General features: G+C 31.2%; 2 protein-coding genes across 2 annotated transcripts in view; both read left to right on the forward strand.

The window, feature by feature from the left end:
• The window catches only part of HELRODRAFT_190307 (hypothetical protein), a gene marked incomplete at its 5' end in the record, with an annotated part of 29,905 nt that extends 21,382 nt beyond the window's left edge, over positions 1-8,523 (forward strand). Inside the window, 23 exons of the mRNA XM_009013426.1 lie at positions 91-202; positions 403-510; positions 623-721; positions 838-891; positions 973-1,149; positions 1,248-1,341; positions 1,746-1,780; positions 2,100-2,200; positions 2,893-3,037; positions 3,513-3,608; positions 3,707-3,788; positions 3,866-3,960; positions 4,110-4,167; positions 4,287-4,498; positions 4,997-5,138; positions 5,227-5,307; positions 5,402-5,582; positions 5,875-6,082; positions 6,225-6,299; positions 6,732-6,878; positions 7,117-7,203; positions 7,716-7,912; positions 8,151-8,523. Coding sequence (XP_009011674.1) covers positions 91-202; positions 403-510; positions 623-721; positions 838-891; positions 973-1,149; positions 1,248-1,341; positions 1,746-1,780; positions 2,100-2,200; positions 2,893-3,037; positions 3,513-3,608; positions 3,707-3,788; positions 3,866-3,960; positions 4,110-4,167; positions 4,287-4,498; positions 4,997-5,138; positions 5,227-5,307; positions 5,402-5,582; positions 5,875-6,082; positions 6,225-6,299; positions 6,732-6,878; positions 7,117-7,203; positions 7,716-7,912; positions 8,151-8,337 — 2,773 coding nt within the window. The 3' untranslated portion in view covers positions 8,338-8,523. The remainder of the gene's footprint in view (positions 1-90; positions 203-402; positions 511-622; positions 722-837; positions 892-972; positions 1,150-1,247; positions 1,342-1,745; positions 1,781-2,099; positions 2,201-2,892; positions 3,038-3,512; positions 3,609-3,706; positions 3,789-3,865; positions 3,961-4,109; positions 4,168-4,286; positions 4,499-4,996; positions 5,139-5,226; positions 5,308-5,401; positions 5,583-5,874; positions 6,083-6,224; positions 6,300-6,731; positions 6,879-7,116; positions 7,204-7,715; positions 7,913-8,150) is intronic.
• Positions 8,524-9,568: 1,045 nt separating this feature from the next.
• On the forward strand, positions 9,569-17,048 carry HELRODRAFT_190308 (hypothetical protein). The gene is made up of 15 exons (XM_009013427.1): positions 9,569-9,692; positions 10,844-10,912; positions 11,120-11,217; positions 11,728-11,791; positions 11,859-11,932; positions 12,488-12,583; positions 12,678-13,153; positions 13,612-13,728; positions 13,968-14,049; positions 14,506-14,619; positions 15,256-15,321; positions 15,557-15,733; positions 15,863-16,041; positions 16,657-16,747; positions 16,891-17,048. Exons 7-15 carry the CDS (start codon positions 12,959-12,961, stop codon positions 16,986-16,988), a joined length of 1,119 nt encoding a protein of 372 aa, XP_009011675.1. The 5' UTR covers positions 9,569-9,692; positions 10,844-10,912; positions 11,120-11,217; positions 11,728-11,791; positions 11,859-11,932; positions 12,488-12,583; positions 12,678-12,958; the 3' UTR covers positions 16,989-17,048.
• The last annotated feature ends 822 nt before the right edge of the window (positions 17,049-17,870 follow it).

The following is a 17,870-nucleotide window of genomic DNA, read 5'->3' on the forward strand; positions in this document are numbered from 1 at the left end:
AATTTGCCTGAATTTAAAATTTGCTAGGTACGAATTGTTGATTCAACTGCTGTGGTTGACATTTTTATTGATAAATTTATTTGTTTTCAGATACTTCCTGATAAAACAAATCGCTCGGAGATTTGGCATAAAATTACTTATTGAACTTTCTCAACAACCGCGCTGGCACTGGATAATTGGACCGAATGAAACAAACGATCAGGTTTTTTTATCTTATCAAGTTATTAATTTATCTATTTTTGCGATTTAAAATTTGAGATACTATTTGCACCATTTGCCGCAACAGTTTTTCAAGTCGAAACTGTTAAATTATGGTAAATTATCGCATGAAAACTTCAATTGAAACTTTATGCTCCAAGTAGTATTGAATTAAAGTTATTATGACTGCATCACGACATCCAGCTAAAACAACCAGCGGACAGATTTTTGCTCGTCGGTGAGACATACAGAGATTGCAGAGATGCCATCACTCTAGTAACCATGGGCAACGATGTTCAACTGCTTGATCAGGTCTGGAGACATTTTTTGACTGTTCATGAAATTTCAGGAGTTTACTGTCGCCTGAACTATTTTTTAAACCGTTTCATAGTTGAATATTTACTGATCAATAAAATATTTTCAGATTAAAAATTTAAATGACTACATCTTCAACCTGGCATTGTACCAAGGTGTTACTCGCAGGAACCATTTTGAAGATTCCGAAGAACACGTTGATCAAAAGGTCTAAAATGATTGCTCAATAAAACATGTTCATATATGTTCAAGTGTTATTATAAATTTTTAATTGACATACACGCTGTGTTTTTGATGAGTTTTCAATTTTTTCGTTCTTTCCAGTTTGTAGATTCCCTCAACCAGTACATGTTGAAAAAGTCGACAGTCAAGAACAAAGTTTGGATTTTTTATTTAACAAATGTTTTCCTTTGAAAGATTTTAAACTAATTGAATGAACAATTTAAACCACTTTCAAAGGAGTTATCTGCAAAGATTTTAACCAACAACATGGATGGCATGAAGGTGACGCCAGCCGATCACTCGGAAGTCTTGGACCTCTTGATGCACTTCACAATCGCTCTATCCGGTTTAAAAAGAAGCAACAGTTTGTTGGGATGCATTGCAAAACTCTGCCAAGATGCAGCCTTCATTAAGGTGAAGTTGTTGTTTCGTTCGCAAATTGCAGCATCGTTTGGTGTGTACGGATGTTTTTGATTGGTATATTTTAATTATATCAAAAATTGAAATAACAGACTGCTTACCTTCCTACGATGCCTCACGACGTAGTGGCAGAAGCTTTCTCAGTTCTCCAAACTAGCGTCTTTGAAGGACCGCTTCAGCTTTATGGTCGGTGAAGGTTTTTGCGTTAATTTGTTTTCTCTAACGTGTTTCGTTGAGATTTTGGTGGTTTAATAAACTGTAAATGTTAGCGTTTAGTTGAGGATTTTATTTTCATATATTTTGTAATTGAAGTTTTATCAAGACTCATTCATTAATAAATTTATTATGCTGTTTATATACTTCTAATCCTTTCTAATACATTGGAATTAATAAATGTAATACATAAAATTCTTATAATAAAATAATTAAATCAATAGAAAATATTTTGATTGCATTGTAACACGTTAATTTTTGCAAGCATATACACTTGATATTCTAAGTAAAATTTTTTTCCGTTTGCATCTTTCTTGCTTTATGTAATGTTATTCAACATGTTTCAATCGTTATTAAACCTTTATCATCATCATCAGTCTGTCCCGATGGCCATCCATACACAATTGGAGAGGTTCGTTCCATCTTTTATCAAATATTTATCGCTGTGTGATGTGTGTGTGTGAGAGAGAGAGAGGAGAGGAGAGAGAGAGAGAGAGTCTGTATTTATTTTGTGTTAATCTTGTGATCGTGATGTTTCTGTTGTTCTATACATATACATTTTTTGGCCGTGTGAGTTTTTAAGATGTAAACTGCTGCTAACCTTCCCGTTCTTGTGGGGTGTTTTTGATACATTTATTTGTTCATTCATTCATTCATTTACTCTGAATTTTTGGACTGGATGTGCGCTGGCTTCTATATACGTATTTATATTTTCAATAACATTGATTCAGTGTGGTAAACCGGCAATGAGTCGACCTTGTAATGTTTGCGGCAAAATTGTTGGAGGCACGAATCATAACCTGGCTGCTGAGAATCAATTGTTGACCTTCACGTTAGCAAATTTCTAATTTTCAACATCTGTTAAGCCAGAAATTTTATGTCATATTTTTCTACTATTTTATGTTTTATTCATTTCTTTTTTCACCGAATTTTAGCACAATTGTTTTATGATTTTATTATAAATAACGTTAAGTATAATGTTATTGTTGCCCAAAAGTTATCTACTAAACCGTTCCATAGATTTTAATTTCTACAAAAAAACTGTTAGTCTGGAAACGCAAAAAACAGAAGATAGTTTAACATGACTGTTCGAAAGTTCAGCTTTTTGTTTTTGTATGCAGTAACGATGGGAAGGTTCATCGGCTGAAAAACTTCCTTATGAAGAAATAAATTTTCAAATTGTATGTCAACATTTGCAGTCAGCCTTATATACCACATTGGCTGACTGAGCTAAGACCGTTGTCATAGTATTCAACTCGATGTAACATTTTCATAAAGCTTCTCCGCCAAACATTAAGAAAGTTTCTAATGAGCCTTTTAATCATTCTCTTGAAGTTGTGTAAAACTATTATAGCACAGTTTTATTCATGTAATGCGAACTTGTCTAAGCCGACAGTTAATTTAGTTTAAGTTAGTTTTATATCTTTGAAATTTATGGTCATCTTTTAATACATTATTTATATTTTTAATCAAAAGTTTTTCAAAATGTTTAATGATATTTTTTAAACAAACGCAATTATTTAGCGGAGATAAAACGAAGTCAGGTCATATTTTGGGAAAGGCAGAGAAGAGAGGACCTGCAACTTCTGAGCGGGACATGACCGCCCTGCAAACGTCTCTTGTCAGAATTCTTGTACATCTATCTCTCTATGTTGCATCACAAACTAAGGTTTTCATTTCAATTTATAATCCTTTTTTTTACTTCTTGATTCTGGTAAATTCAAGTTTACAAACACACTGGTATTGAATTTTTTTTTAGTTTAGTAAATTAATAATGTTTTTGAATTCTCATTTGATATATTTATTTAATAATGTAAATTGTTGCCGACAAACATTTCTTGGTAATTGTTCAGCGAGCTATTTATAATGGTGGATGAAAATTGGAATGAAAAATCAATTTGTGACAAAAACTGAATTTACATAATAATAGTTAAATTACATAATCGTCGTTAATTTTATATGTTTTAGTAACAAATTGTTTGATTTCTCAAATAATCTATGAACCGTTCATACACATCTCTGTCATAAAATTTTATTTAGCATCAATTGCTAATTATTTAAATTTATTTTATTTTCAAATATGCTATTAGGCAATTTATAAGAAGTTTGATTTTGAAAATGCATCCAAATAACATTGCCCTTAGGACTTTCCACATGGGATCATAGATCCAACCATCTCCACGGTAGATTGTTCGACATTTTTCATGAACCACATTATCCGAGACTTGCAGGATATCGAGGTGCCAAAAAACGTCTTTCAGTTTATTAATTTGAAATAAGACGCTCAAGAGATAAAAACTGAAACAAAAAAACAAAGATCCTCTCAACATTTATTCAGACCTGTCTGCTGAAAAGTCGTGATGATGTCCTCCTGGTTCTGCATCAGCTCGTACACAACATCGCCTCGTCTGATAATAAGTGTTGGTCTAACATAAATCTGTTAAATACAATTTTATCATATGAACGTTTTTTAGTCTCCGTTTGAATATTTGTAAAGCCTCACATGGAGCCGATGTTAACTGGGACTCAAAAGAGGGTAGAAAACAATGGGAGATTCATTTTGTCGCTCAATTCATTGCTCCTCTTGTTGCAGTTGGTTTCAAAAAAAATTTATACATTTTAAAATGTTTTCACTGTTCAGTTGTCATATTGGTGATTATAATTGATTAATTCAAATTTCATTTTAACGAATCTGATTTGTTGTGAGAAGGTCGTGTTAATTTCATTTATTATTTTTTAAGAATCTTGATGCAAAGTTAAAAGCCATCCAGCAGTTGATCATGGAAGATAAGAGACAAGGTGCTAATTTCTTTCTCTTTATTTGACGTTCATAGTTTTAAATATCAAAAACAAAATTTAAATAGAGATTTATTCATAGAACCTTTCTTATTTTACACCATAATTTCACTATTCAACAGAAAGCAACAAGTTGATGAAAATAATATATGAAGTCGAAACACAGCCATTGTATGTAAAATCATTGAATGTGAACGAGATTGAAAGTTCCCCTTTATTGTGGAGGTACAGAACAAGAGTTTCAATGGAGAACATGATATTGGATCTGCAGAACTTGAATTCTGGAGTTAACTCTAATAACTCTCATGCACTACTGCAGTATTTCTTGAAGAGGGTTTTCTTTTCTATTTTCCATTTATGGTCCAATAATATACTTCAAAAACAAATGTGTTTTATATTTTTTATTTTTTCTATATTACAAATTTTCGTTGCTTCTCATTATTGGAGCAATACACATTGTTATCTCCCTTTAAAAAAACGATGCTTAATGAATTTTAGATGTTTTAACATGCCATATATTTTATCATTATTGTTGTTCATCTTATAATAGTGGCATTATTTGTTGTGGTATTAACCCTAACTGTAGCTGGGATGTAGTAGAAGTTGTAGTCCTATTTGAAGCAAAGCATTCTCTTCAGTCATTCTTTGTTGAGCAATAAAAAAAATACATAAAAATGTCGTCTGATTTTGTCCGTTGTCACATGAAAATAGTTTATTATTAATATTATCATTATTATTATTGTTGTTGTTGTTGTTATTGTTATTATTGTTATTATCAATTAATGAAAGTTCGCTTTTTTTAAATATACATATTCATTTAATTGTTTTTCAGCAACCTTTACTTAGGTTACTTCAGCATTTGCCAACAATTCACAAACTTCATCAGAAGTTGATCTTCAAATTAAACAGAACATTGGATTATTCAGAATCAAATGCGGTCACAATCAATAACTTTTTGGACCTCTCGTTAGATGGTAAGTTCGTTTATTTTATCAGATCAGTAGTATTTTGAATGTTGAATGAAACTATTTAAAAGTTAATTTTTGATTAAAAATGTTCAAGATTACGAGAGAAGTGAGTTTCAATCTCTGTTTGAGGTTTTCATTGAGACCTGGAATGCTGTTAGGCACTCAATCCCTGATGGTGTGTTTTATTGTTTTTTATTTCAAACTGTTATGCAAACCGTTCTGTTAATTTTTATGTAAATGAGTTTTTACTTTTTTAATTTTTTACTCAGTTTACAAAGGAATCAAACTACCGGAGAAGTATTTGAAAGATAATTTGACGTTGAACAGTGAGATTGCAGTTGCCTTGCCGCTATGGAGGAGGTATGGTCTTTATTCTGTGGCTCTTGTGCAATTCCTCATCGATCAACAAAATCAGTTGCTTGATTTCTTTTCAAAGGAAAAAATAGTCAGGTAACTTAAAAGACCTTTGCCGGATTTTATTGTGAACTTACTTGTTTTAACAATCAATTTAAAAAATCTTCATCTGAAAACGGATGAATTTTTGCACATTCCGGTAAAAGTAGATCAATTTATCAAACTGTCGCTTTAACTGTTTAATGCGAAAAAAATTTGACAAATTTATGAATAATGGTAACGATAGTACTCCATGGATATAAATATATATATCCATGTACTACTCACCAATTGCCAATTAATGAAGCGCTCAATTATCTTTATTAACAAGAAAATTTATTTTGCCCAGTAATATACAGCACGTGAATTTGGACGAAAGCACAGTGGCGCACATCGTAACATACGATCCTGATAGGGACCTACCCGCCCTTCTCCTTGCGAATTGCAACTATTCTTTCCAGCTGGGTGCTTTCACGAAAATTGAATATGATTATGACAATATGGAAAAACAAATCATATCTAAATTTATATCCGGAAAACCTTTTTTGAACCCATCTGTACGTCGAGTAGTAAAATTAATTTATAATTCAAATAAGAAACCTTTATGTAAAATTTAAATGGTGAAATAAATTTGATCTAAAATTCAACTGATGAATTTAATTTTAAATTCTATTGATGAAGTGAACGTATGAATTTCAGATGAATGTAATAATTTTCAAAGAAGATTTCAAAGCAGCTGTAACGTTTGCTGAATTGGAACGAAGGATAAAGCAGGTTGGTTTGGTATCTATCTCTTCATTTTGTTTCTTCTTGATAAGAGATCACTTTTCGTAATAATCTCTTGTAGTTACAAGTTATTCATTAAGATCCTGTCTCTAAATTCAATCGCATTTACGAGGTCGGCGTCGTTGTTTGCTAATATTTTTTTCTTGTTTCCGAACGTTAATTCACTTTGCACGCTTGAAATTTTTTGGTTTGCTATCATTTCGATTTTTTTAACTTACTTTGTCATTTCCGCAATAATTTTCAATAAAAACTCCATTATAATTCCCATTTCATTTTTTCTGGTGTTTATACGAAAAGTCAAGTTTTCGCTAAAATAAGAAAACTTAGCACGCGTGTGAATACACGTTTAATAGCTTGGTGGGTTTTTTCTGATATGAGGTCGGTTCCAAATTTAAGTTCATAAACTTGAATGGTTTGAAGGTTCAGATGCCACAAAACATCTTCGAGAAGGACTTGAAGACGTTGGCAACTGCAAGCGATGCGCTGGCCTGCTTCAACATCGTCGTCGAATTTTTATCTTCTGTTGCCACCGATCCTGAGAAGAAAATTGTTGATTTCATGAATGAAGTTCTCAAAATTAAAACCAATATTTCCTCAATGCTAGCTGTTCGTATTTCAGTCATGCTTTATGTATATATATATATTTTTTGTATCTAAATTTTTTCATTTTTTTTATTTATTAAGTCATTATTAATTATGTTTATTTGTTTATTCATCTTTTTATTTGTTTATTTTCTTATTAATTTGTATATTTGTTTATCTAGAGATGCTTGTCAAATTAAAACTTGCTTTCACTTGTCAATAGTTGAAGAGTTTGCAGTTGAAACATGCGAGATCAGCTTGGTTGGCGATATCGTTGATAAGGGCAAAATTTCTAGTGAAAAATGAACAGGTAACGAATTTTAATATAAATTTAAATGTAAATATTTTCGTTTGTTTGTTTGTTCTAAAAACTGAATACACATTGTTGAATAAATATATTTTAAGTTTTTTTTTATTAGTTATTGACTGAAAATCATATAATACTTTTCACATAGCAATTTTTGACCTCGCATATTTTCAATGCATCTTGTACATGATGTCAGTCGATGATATTTTATGAAATCTTTCGACTAGCCAACTGACCGTTTAAACAACTGTTGAAATAGATGAATGACTTGAAACTGTTTGCGTTCCAATTTCTTCGCTAGAAATCTTATACGTGACAACTGACGTTTGCACAAAAAACAATATCATAACACTATAATAATGACTTGCCTGTAGATGATGACTAACTACAACGATATAATTTGGTAATTATTATTAACGATGCCAATTAGGATGATAATAAAATGTATATGTTAGTATTTTTTGTTACGGGTCATCGCCGACAAAACTTTAGAAAATATTATAAAAATCGTACAGAACCCGCTGGATCATGTCGACGGCAAGTTCAAGCAGAACCTCTCAGATGATATGAGGCAGCGGCTGGTACAGTGCTTCGCCAATGCTAGGATGGATGACTTTATTCAGACGTTTTATGAGTGCATACTTTTTGAGCTCACCCAAACTGGAACAGTGCATGATGATGTTGGAGAAGATTTCGACAACTCCAATCAAAGGTTTTTAATCATTTTTATAATGACCCTAGTTTATTTTTTACTTCGATGCTTTAATGAATAAATGTTTGGAACTGGGTTTCTAAACTTTCTTGAATTGTTAAAATTGCTAAATTCTAGCTCCCATTTATTGTCTACACGTTGCTTCGTATAATTAATTAGCTTTTAATTTTCTTGAATGACATCTTTGCAACTATTTTGTACCTTTTGTAATTACTTGCGGCATCTATAATTAAAACAGGTTGAAGGATGTTCTGTACGAATACTTCAGCGCCAAAGATAAGGAAAATGCTTTTCCATTCCTGTCCAGTAATGAATTTCCTGACGAAATTCTTGTCAGCCACTGCCTGTCAACTTGGTTATGTGCACTTTATCCCAATAAAAAGATTGAAATCAAAGAAGATTCCACAGTGCTTCGAATCTCTTGATTTCTACTATGTCGTTTCATGAACTATTATAAATTATGTTAATTTAATTATTTTTAATCATGTTAAACACAAAATTTTAAAAACAAATTTTAAAATATTTTTATAGACGTTTCCTTCAGTAAATATTTTTAACATCAAAAAACGTTTTGAATGCTTTTAATTACTTAAAATATAAATATTTTTAATAAAATGTTTTTAGGATTTCTAATTTTTTAGAAGTTTGGTTTCAATGCTTTTAGTTTTTATTATAAAGCTGACTAATAAAGCGGGTACTTAAACAGGCGGATGTTGATCGATGACTGCTGAACTCAATCAAAGAATGAAAGTTGAAATACTATGGTCGCATCATGCGAAAAAAGCATCGCCAGAAAAAGACACAATGAGGTACACTACCGCGTAAACGGTGAAGAGGGAGATGATAATATCATGGCGAGACAACATCACTTAATTTAAATTTGGCCACTCAATTTCTCTCGACCACTTTTTTGCTCACAAACGCTTAACGAGGTTTTGTTATATAGACAAGTGGAGTTGAAATTGATCTATGATTAGATTATAATTATTGTTCTTGTGAGTTTTTAATCCATAAAGATAATCAGGGGAATATTTGCCGATAAATATGTTAGTTTGATCTCTAGGAATATGCTTGCTAGTTTTTGCCATTTATGGTGTCGACTGAGTCGTCATTAATTTCCTTTCCTTACAATTATATATGCGGACCGTTTATACATAAGTTATTATATGTGTTAAACTCCATTGTCACACATTAATAATCAAATAAACGCTTGGAAAATGGGAAATGTTTTTTTTTTTGTTCATTTTCGTCGTATATTTTGAATGGAACTTGGCAGGGAAGTGAGGTGCATCCCCTTACTCTTCTGGGTTCGTTATTGCTGGCAATTTTATCTTAAAGTTGGGACAGGAGTCGGGGTCAGAAATTTTTACCCGGAGTCAGTAGGAATTTTTTGAAGGGCCTTGGGGCCGAAGTCAGACCTTATATTTTTCATCCGACACCCAGTAAATTTTTCATCCGACACCCTGTAAGTTTTTCATATGATTACGACACTCTGGTGCTAAGCCACAAAAATAATTATTCTAATAAACGATTTTTAATAAATTCAGAATTTGGTTTCTTGATCTACCATTATTTTACTATCTTAAATAACGCAAAAATAAAAATGACGTGCTAGAAAATTTTTGTTTGTTTATGATTTTCAAAAGCGCAAGAGGCAAATTTTATGATGCCGCCAGATGCAAATAAAATTGAAATATTAATTCGTATGATTTTTATTAAATAAATTGTTAGCTCTACAATCTACGTACTTTCATTTCATGAATGCCTATTTTTAATAAAGGTTAGCAAATTTTAATAAATTTCTCCATCAGTTTGTTTTATTGATATTCAATTGAATAAAAAATTAATAAATAACAGAATAACAATAACTCAATCAATCACTTATTTATTATTCAATACATACAGTCAATAAATAACAAGGATGACGCAAGATTTACCTAGATTTATTTTTAACCCTTTGTTTCTCAATTTTTGGATTACCCAGTACCGATGGTTAGGTCTAGTTAGTAGAGTCTCAGTGGTATTTTTTTATTTTTAGTAAATTAAGCAAGCAAAAAACGTAAAACTTTAGTTTAGTTAGAGAAAGTTTGAATACTTTGTAAGTATTTACTATTTACTATAGCTATGTGCTATGTATGTCACAAGAACAAAACAAAATGAAGTTACAGGCTAAAAATCTGGGAACTCTATCCTGTCAGTCTGTCAGACCATCAGTAGTTGGTCTGAAATCAGGAGCATTTTCAATATTACATTGCATTTTAATCTTATCTTTTATTTAAAGAAGTGTTCATGTAACGAACGTAAGCAGATGAGGTGAACTAATTTAGTCAAGCGGAATTATTTTTACAATCAAGGAAGTTAAATTGTGAAATGATTTTTGTTTATAAAAATCATGTCATAGGTGCCATGTCAAAGGCTCAAAATCAAATCTCAAGAAAAACAAAAGTCAAGATCTGCTGAGCATGAATAAACAGCTAACAATGCATTTTGTGCTCACACACAGGCTTATATTCAATATTGACATTCATACATGTTGGCGTATGCATGGGCACCTTATGTAAATGTCCATCGATTCCCATGCATATGCACATGGAGAACCACACAAACATTCACACAGATTAATGACTGAAAAAACTGATGCTATAAGATTAAGTTATCAGTCTGTTTATTGATGAATTTTAGTAGTTGTATGCTCTCAAAGGACTTCCTTATTAATTTATTAGACATTAGAGAGCTAGCTTATAGACTCACGATTGTACATCTTTTAATTAATTGTGAATCAAATGTTAAGATTTAAAACAAAAGTATATCAGATTGCTCCAGTCTGAATTTAATTTAAGCTAAATTAACAAAATGTTTTATGAATGTCATCAAACTTGATCTTACTATGTCTTTACTAAATGAAAATTTTAATATTTTTCGACATTACAGGTAGAATATATGTATCATGGGTAAGCAGCACTGCAAACCACTTCACCAGAAAAATAAATGCATTGGGCCGTAAATATATTTGTTTATATTTTCAACAAATTTGATAATTTTTATTTTGATGACAAAATATTATTTTAAAAACAGAAAAATTTTATGTAATTTTACTCATGTTCAGATGTTTGAATATTTTACTTGGTAAGCTTAATATTGCCATTTTATCCTATGTAAAGTACATCACAGATTGTTAATGTCTTGTAAATAATTTTGTTACAACAGTCGAACAAAACGGAATCCTAAAGAGGGTAAGATGGTCAGAGTCGATGAGCATGGCTTTGACGAGTTCTGTGATTATTTTACTGATAAAAGTATGTTAGCTATCAATTTTTGACAGACAAACAATGTTTATGGCAACAGTTTCACAAAATGTTACATTTAACCTTGACATGAAACAGATTAAAATTGGAGTAAATGATTAATAAAGATTGAACTTCTGTTTGGTTCTAAGACAATGGGCAGTTTCCTCTGCAAACTATTAATTAATACTTTTAATAAATTATACTTTGGATCAATTACTAACCAGTTGTAGAACCTTTCACACCTGAAGCTTTTTGTATACATAGAGCAGCTTCCTTTCCTTTAATTTGATTTTAATTTTTTTTTTAATTTATGCTGTTCACTAGAACATTGTAATGGCTATTTCTTCATGCTTAAACAGACTACTTGTTTTGTTAACTAGCCTTAAAATTGCTTCTTTATTTATCTTATTACCTCATGTAATTTTTTTACTATATTTTACCAGGTGTCAAAAGTGTATATTTACATACAAGTTTGAATAATTTATAAATTCAATTCAATCATATTAAATGTAAAATAGGTGTTAGTGATCAGACTGTTGCAGTTTCACCTAAGAGGAAACCAAGGAGATCAACAGTTATCGCCAATGGCAATGTTAGTCTATGATGTTGGCACTCTGCTTTTTAAATTGAAAGTATATCTCTCTTTTTTTCTATTGCAGGCATCAATTCCTTCGTTCACAATCCACGACGCTGCTGCAACTGTCAACAGAAAAAGTAGCATTTTCTTCAGAAGGTTTCATCTCTCCTACCTAATAAATAAGATTTTATAACAAAATTTTCAACCAATGTTTGAGTTTTAGTTTTATCTTTTGTTTTTATTTCTTATTTGGCTATGCTGTGCTGTCAAGTCTAAACACAGTCAAATTATTTGCTAAAATGAGATTGGCACATTGACCCACTTTATTTATCTGCATGTTTTTTTTGGGGGGGCCCCTCTGTTCTTTTACATCTCTTTTTTCTAAGATCGACAAGTTCTGCCTGCAAATTTTGTGATTCTGCACTTTGCTGACTGCAATGGAGAGAAAGATGCAATTCAGTTTATTCCATGGAGATGGTACAGTGAACTTCTTGAGAAACATTTTAGGAAGAAAAATAAGGGCAGCAGTATTGTTTAATTTATTTTGCGGATGGTGACGAGGAAGTAAAGTGATTTGCATTTAAGAAATGTTCCTCATGGATAAGTAAGCAATCACCCAAATAAGCGAATCTAGATCTATCCTTGACAGAATATTTTATTATTCTTTTATTCTCATTCGTTTAAACATTTTCTTAAAATAATTTTTTAAAGCAATCGAACTGCTGCAAATTCAGTTGTTCCTTATGAAAACAATGTGATGAATGAAGATGCTGATTCTCAACAGGAAAATGCTGCACCACCGCCATTGTCAGTGTTTATTTCTTATTTTAACTGGTTCTCTCTATATTATTTTGATGAAACTGTCCTCTTTTTTAAATGTGTACAAACATTGAAAAAACAGAGAGCAGATGACAATAAGAAGAAACTCCCCAAGAAACTCTGATGTAGTCGACGCTGTTGATCATTTATCTCCAATTTTACCTGCTTCGCAACTCAACAATCAAATAACTTCTACACCTTTCATAAGAAGAAAAAGTTCATCAAGCAGAGGACTTACTGTAACTTTTAAAGATGACAGCAGATCAACCGTAACTTCTCAAGATAATATTAACACTTTTCAGCAACTGTCATCAGACAAACCAGAAACAACTGCAACTCGAGTTCAAAATCAGGGTGGTGGTGATGGTAATGATGCTGATCAACCTCGAGTCGTCCTCTTCCGAGACGATTACACTTCACAGCAACAATCTCACCAAAAAGCTCCCTCCGACCGACAGTGCTCCAGTGATGGACCACATGCTCTATCGTCTGCTGCACATCAGTCTCAAAGTCACCAGCATACACCAGGAAATATGCAACATTTGTCTTCATCAAACAGTAAGTGCTAGTGTATGCATCTCATCAAGTTTATTAATGAATTATTATTGAATGTCATATTTGTGGCTTGATGTTTTTCTTATTAATCAACCAACAACACACGTTTAGACGACATTAATCCTTATTAATCCTTTATTGGAATTAATCTATAGGACGTTTTGAATGTTGTGTTTCTTACATAACAATTCGCTAATTCATCAGTCAAAAATTGGACAATTAAGAAATAGATTTTTCATGTATTCTGTTTATAACTTAAGCATATATATCAGTCACTTGTAGCCAAATTTTATACTATTAACATGTCTCCATTTTTATCTAAAATCTCATTTTTTCCATCAGGAGTTTTTTCTATAATGCTTTTTTTGACATTACCAAAGCTTAACTTAAATTTTTAGAAATACATTTTACTTCATTTATTTGAATAATAAGTTATTTTTTATTTGTTTTTATGAAATAAGAATCAACCCGAGACCCACTGGTTGAGACAATTCCCAAACTTGTCAGATCACATACCGTCACATCACAACCAAAACGAGCAGCAAACCCTAGAAAGAAGAATGTGTCTTCTGATAACGGTTTGTTTATCAATTAAATTCTTGTATGCCTATTCTTTTAACTTTTTTTATTCCAGTTTAATATAATAATATCAAATGCAAGGTGTCCTAATTATTAAATACTTTCTTTAATATTATTATGGCTATGCCTTTGCATCTGATTTTTTTTTCAAAGAGTGTATGCAATCTTGAAATATTATGTTCATATTTGTGATTTTTATATTTCAAACCAAAATAACCAAGTATAAAAATTGTTACAGGCTTTCATTAACTTTTGTTTTTTAGAGGAAAACGCAGTAGCAAGTCCATTGGAAGCACCAATATTAAGTCCTAATGTTGCAGGTATGTTAGATTTCAGTGAGACTGTGCAACCTAAACCCCATTCTGTCCAGAAGAAGAGAAAAATTGGTTAGGGTATCTTGTACTTATTTTTAGGCTAGGTTATAACATTGTAAGGCATTCTGTGAAAGCTACAGTACTTTTAGTCCTATCTCAAATGTGATCTTGTGAGATAAATTAAATACAACAAGTGGGTCTGACAACTTTTAAATAGTTAGGTCTAATAAGATGTTGTTTGCTGTTGGTACCAGGAAATCCCAATTAATTAATTAATTATCATTCTGAATATTAATATAATCTTGCATCTGAGTCGTTATCTTTCAAATCCACTTTTTTTAAATAACATTCCACTTAATGAAGCGGACAAAACAAATTAATTATGATTGTTTTTGCTGATTGTTATATGATTTCATCTTTATAGTTTGTTAGACATCTTGTTGTATGATTAATTTGTTCTAGTTCAGCCAGAAGAAGCAAACGTGGCCGCAGGCCTGAGAAGATCGAAGAGAAACAAAGTTGCTACGTTAGATTGGTACAAAGGCGAGAGGGTTCGATACAAGTGGACCCCCGAAGGTGAGTTCCATCATATTTTGTTTCTCAAATGTTGGTTTTTTTATTTTTTACATTTTATTCAATTATTCTTTTAGTGTTTTGTTTTATTATTTTTCTATTGATATTTTCTATGACTCTGGTCATCGACTTTTGGAGCTGAGTTGCAACAGTTTGCTGTCGAAATTGACAATCAGTCCCACTGTTTGAAGACTGTCTCTTCAGGACTATAACAACAGGCTTGTAGCAACAGTTCTCACGGTGTTCAACATCTTTTCAACTGTCCAAACAACCCTACAGAATTACAACCAACAACAACTACATAACTCTGATCATCAGACTATCTATTTAAGTTATTTCCCTTAGGATTTGTTGCTCTTCATATTTGGAAGAATATGGAATTTGCTGTAGATGTCATTTTAAAAACTGCTATTAATATTATAATAGCAAGTGAATAAAATAAAAAATTCTAGTTTTAAAATTATAAACAGCATATGAAGTAATATTGAATTTTAAGCATAAAGTTATGTTTTTAACATACAATAGAAATCATTTATTGATTAACATGTACTATATTAACATTGGCCAATTTAATTTGGGCAATTTGAATTATTTTTTCGGTTTTTTTATAATTACTTTCCATAAATGCTGTCTTAAAAGGTTTTGAAGTTGATAGCATCATACCACCAGTGTTCAAGACACCCAAACCGACCGCCAGAAGGACGGGTCAGTGAATATCATTGAACTGTGATATCATTAAAATTACTTGTAAAATGCGTGACCATATGTTTTAATATTTTTTTATCATAATATTAAAATTTTATTTATTCACATTAATTTTTAAATGCACTCTATTTTGTGCTTCATGTTTAATTTAAACAAATGTGTATTTGAAGTTATATATATCTGCGTATTTATGTTCTTAATCCGTGTCATTTTTCTGTTTTTATCAACATCTCAGTTAGAAAATTAACAAAGCAAACTAATAAACGAGGAAAGAATAAAATGAAACTTGTCGTTGGAAACGATCAGTCAGATTTATCAGCCCATGTTCCTATAGATGCTAATGATAACTCTTTCGTGTCCTCATCTGTCATAGATGTCTTTGATCTAAAGTCGCATCGTATCGTTCCTCGTGGTAAATTAATTTTAACTTTTTCTATAATTTAATTTCTCATTTATTTACTTATAGTTAACCTATGATTTAATATTTTTTTTTTGTTTCAATATTGTAATAACTTTATTATATTAATTAATCATATTTCAGAATGCGTTATGAAATATTGTAAATCTGCACTGAGAAACTGCCAAACGAAAGAGCCTGCTAATGAAGACGATCCGTTGGTCATGTTGAGGGGTCTGTCAACAGATGTTTTCTGTGCTGGCATACTTGAGATCAGACCACTGCAAGAGAAGAGCATGCAGCTCGTTAAATCAGATTTAATGGTTTGACATCTTTTTTTCCTATTGCATATTAACAGTTAACATTTGCTCAAATATGGATGTAATGTTTGATAATTAATAATCACCCAATTGTAAAATGCAACTTAATAATGATTTAATTTTCAATTTAGATCAAATTATCTGAGTCATAGTAATCACCTTTTTTGTTTAGAAGTAAGTTTACTAATATCTCAAAATGGTTCTTTTACGGACTTGGTCTCTGGATCGCTATGAAATTGTATCTTATATTGTGCTATGCTAATTATGAAAAAACTCTTTATCACGTTTTAAATTAAAATAAGAAAATGAGATAAGTGTGCGTCTTGTATATGAGCAATATTTTTGTGGTTGCAAACCTTGGGGTTTAGTCGATTTGCTTTTCGATCGCTTTTTGGTCCTATTAAGCAGCTAAGTTAGACTTGCTTGATTCCTTTCCTAAAAATTTAACCCTTATAAGAGACTAATTCATTGACCCTGTTAGACGGTCTCTACAGTGCTTGGAACTGAATATATTCCGTTATTTTTTTGTAATTATTTTCTTGATTTATTGAATTGAAAAATGTATAGTTTTATAAAATAAATCAAATTAAATGAATTTAAAATATTGTTCGTTTACAGATTTTTAATGTGTCATTTGGCAAGTTAGAGGTCACAGTTTGTGAAACGAAATTGTTTTCAAGTTCTGGCGACTTTTTTTATGTGCCACCAGGCTAGTTTTTATTTTATAATTTACTCAGACTAATAACCAAGTGTTTAGATTTAAAATATTTATTTATTATTATTAATAAAAATTTATTAAAATTTGTATTTATATTTTGAATCTAATACAATTCAATTTTTATTTATATTCAGGAAACAAGTACAGCCTAAGAAACCTACGAAATGAGACAGCTCGACTTTCATTTGTGAATATCAAGAATTTTCTAAATATTTACTCTGTTCCATTTTGATTTTACAAATATATTGAATTGATATAATTTGATATAATTAAGAACATTTTTTGCTTAAAATTGTCTACTTGTTTTAAAAAAAAATTGAAAATGCAGAGGCTATCAATTGATTAACGAAATGCAACAGTTCGCAGCTGATAACTTAATGACCTATTTAACCACCGTCCAACATCCAGCCTCAGTCTCTTCTCGAAGATTATTGAACTAATAACAGCCAGACAACTTTTCTCGTTTTAAAATTAACGATCTTTCCAATGCGGCTGTTGCCGATACCATTCTACCGAAACAACTTTAATCGAGGTTTCTTCCTGTTTGTTTTTATCTGTTTCATTTCTTTTCATACTCTATATAAACTCAGCTTTCGATTGTCGATCACAGCCTTTTCATCAATAAATTCAGCTTCCATTTTTGGAACAGCTTTGGCTTGGTTTATCTCTTACCTTTTTGAACGATCACAAATATTTTTTATATTGATGTCGATAATTTGCCGAATATGACAAAAGGATCCCTGCCTGCCATGTGCTGTGCGTGTAGTGCGTTGTTTAACATGTAGTCGTGTACGTTGTGTGTGGATTCCTCGGAATATTAGAAGAATGCATATGGTTTTTAATCTTTTTTTTATCGTATCCCCCATTATACTCTCTCCTGGGAGCATTTATTTTTGTAGGATATTCGGATATACCTACATACAAATCTAATTATGAGCAAAAGCCGTTCTCTGTGAGATGTCAGAAGCGCAGTCAACAATAACAGAATAATGTGCAGCCCATGTAGCTTTGGATATAATTATGTTTATTACTTTTAATGCCATTGCATCTATCATTTCATTTGGAATAGTTCTTCCACATTAGTGATCAAAAATATTTTCTTTAAGAATTAGCA

The sequence above is a fragment of the Helobdella robusta genome (genome assembly GCF_000326865.2).
Source record: "Helobdella robusta unplaced genomic scaffold HELROscaffold_12, whole genome shotgun sequence".
Classification (NCBI taxonomy): domain Eukaryota; kingdom Metazoa; phylum Annelida; class Clitellata; order Rhynchobdellida; family Glossiphoniidae; genus Helobdella; species Helobdella robusta.

Bases quoted from the DNA above. Each gene is read 5' to 3' on its own strand.
- HELRODRAFT_190308 (XM_009013427.1), top strand. From the start codon at position 12,959: ATGGTAATGATGCTGATCAACCTCGAGTCGTCCTCTTCCGAGACGATT. The intron at 13,729-13,967 runs GTTTGTTTATCA...AAATTGTTACAG, and splicing joins GAATGTGTCTTCTGATAACG to GCTTTCATTAACTTTTGTTT. The intron at 15,734-15,862 runs GTAAATTAATTT...ATCATATTTCAG, and splicing joins GCATCGTATCGTTCCTCGTG to AATGCGTTATGAAATATTGT.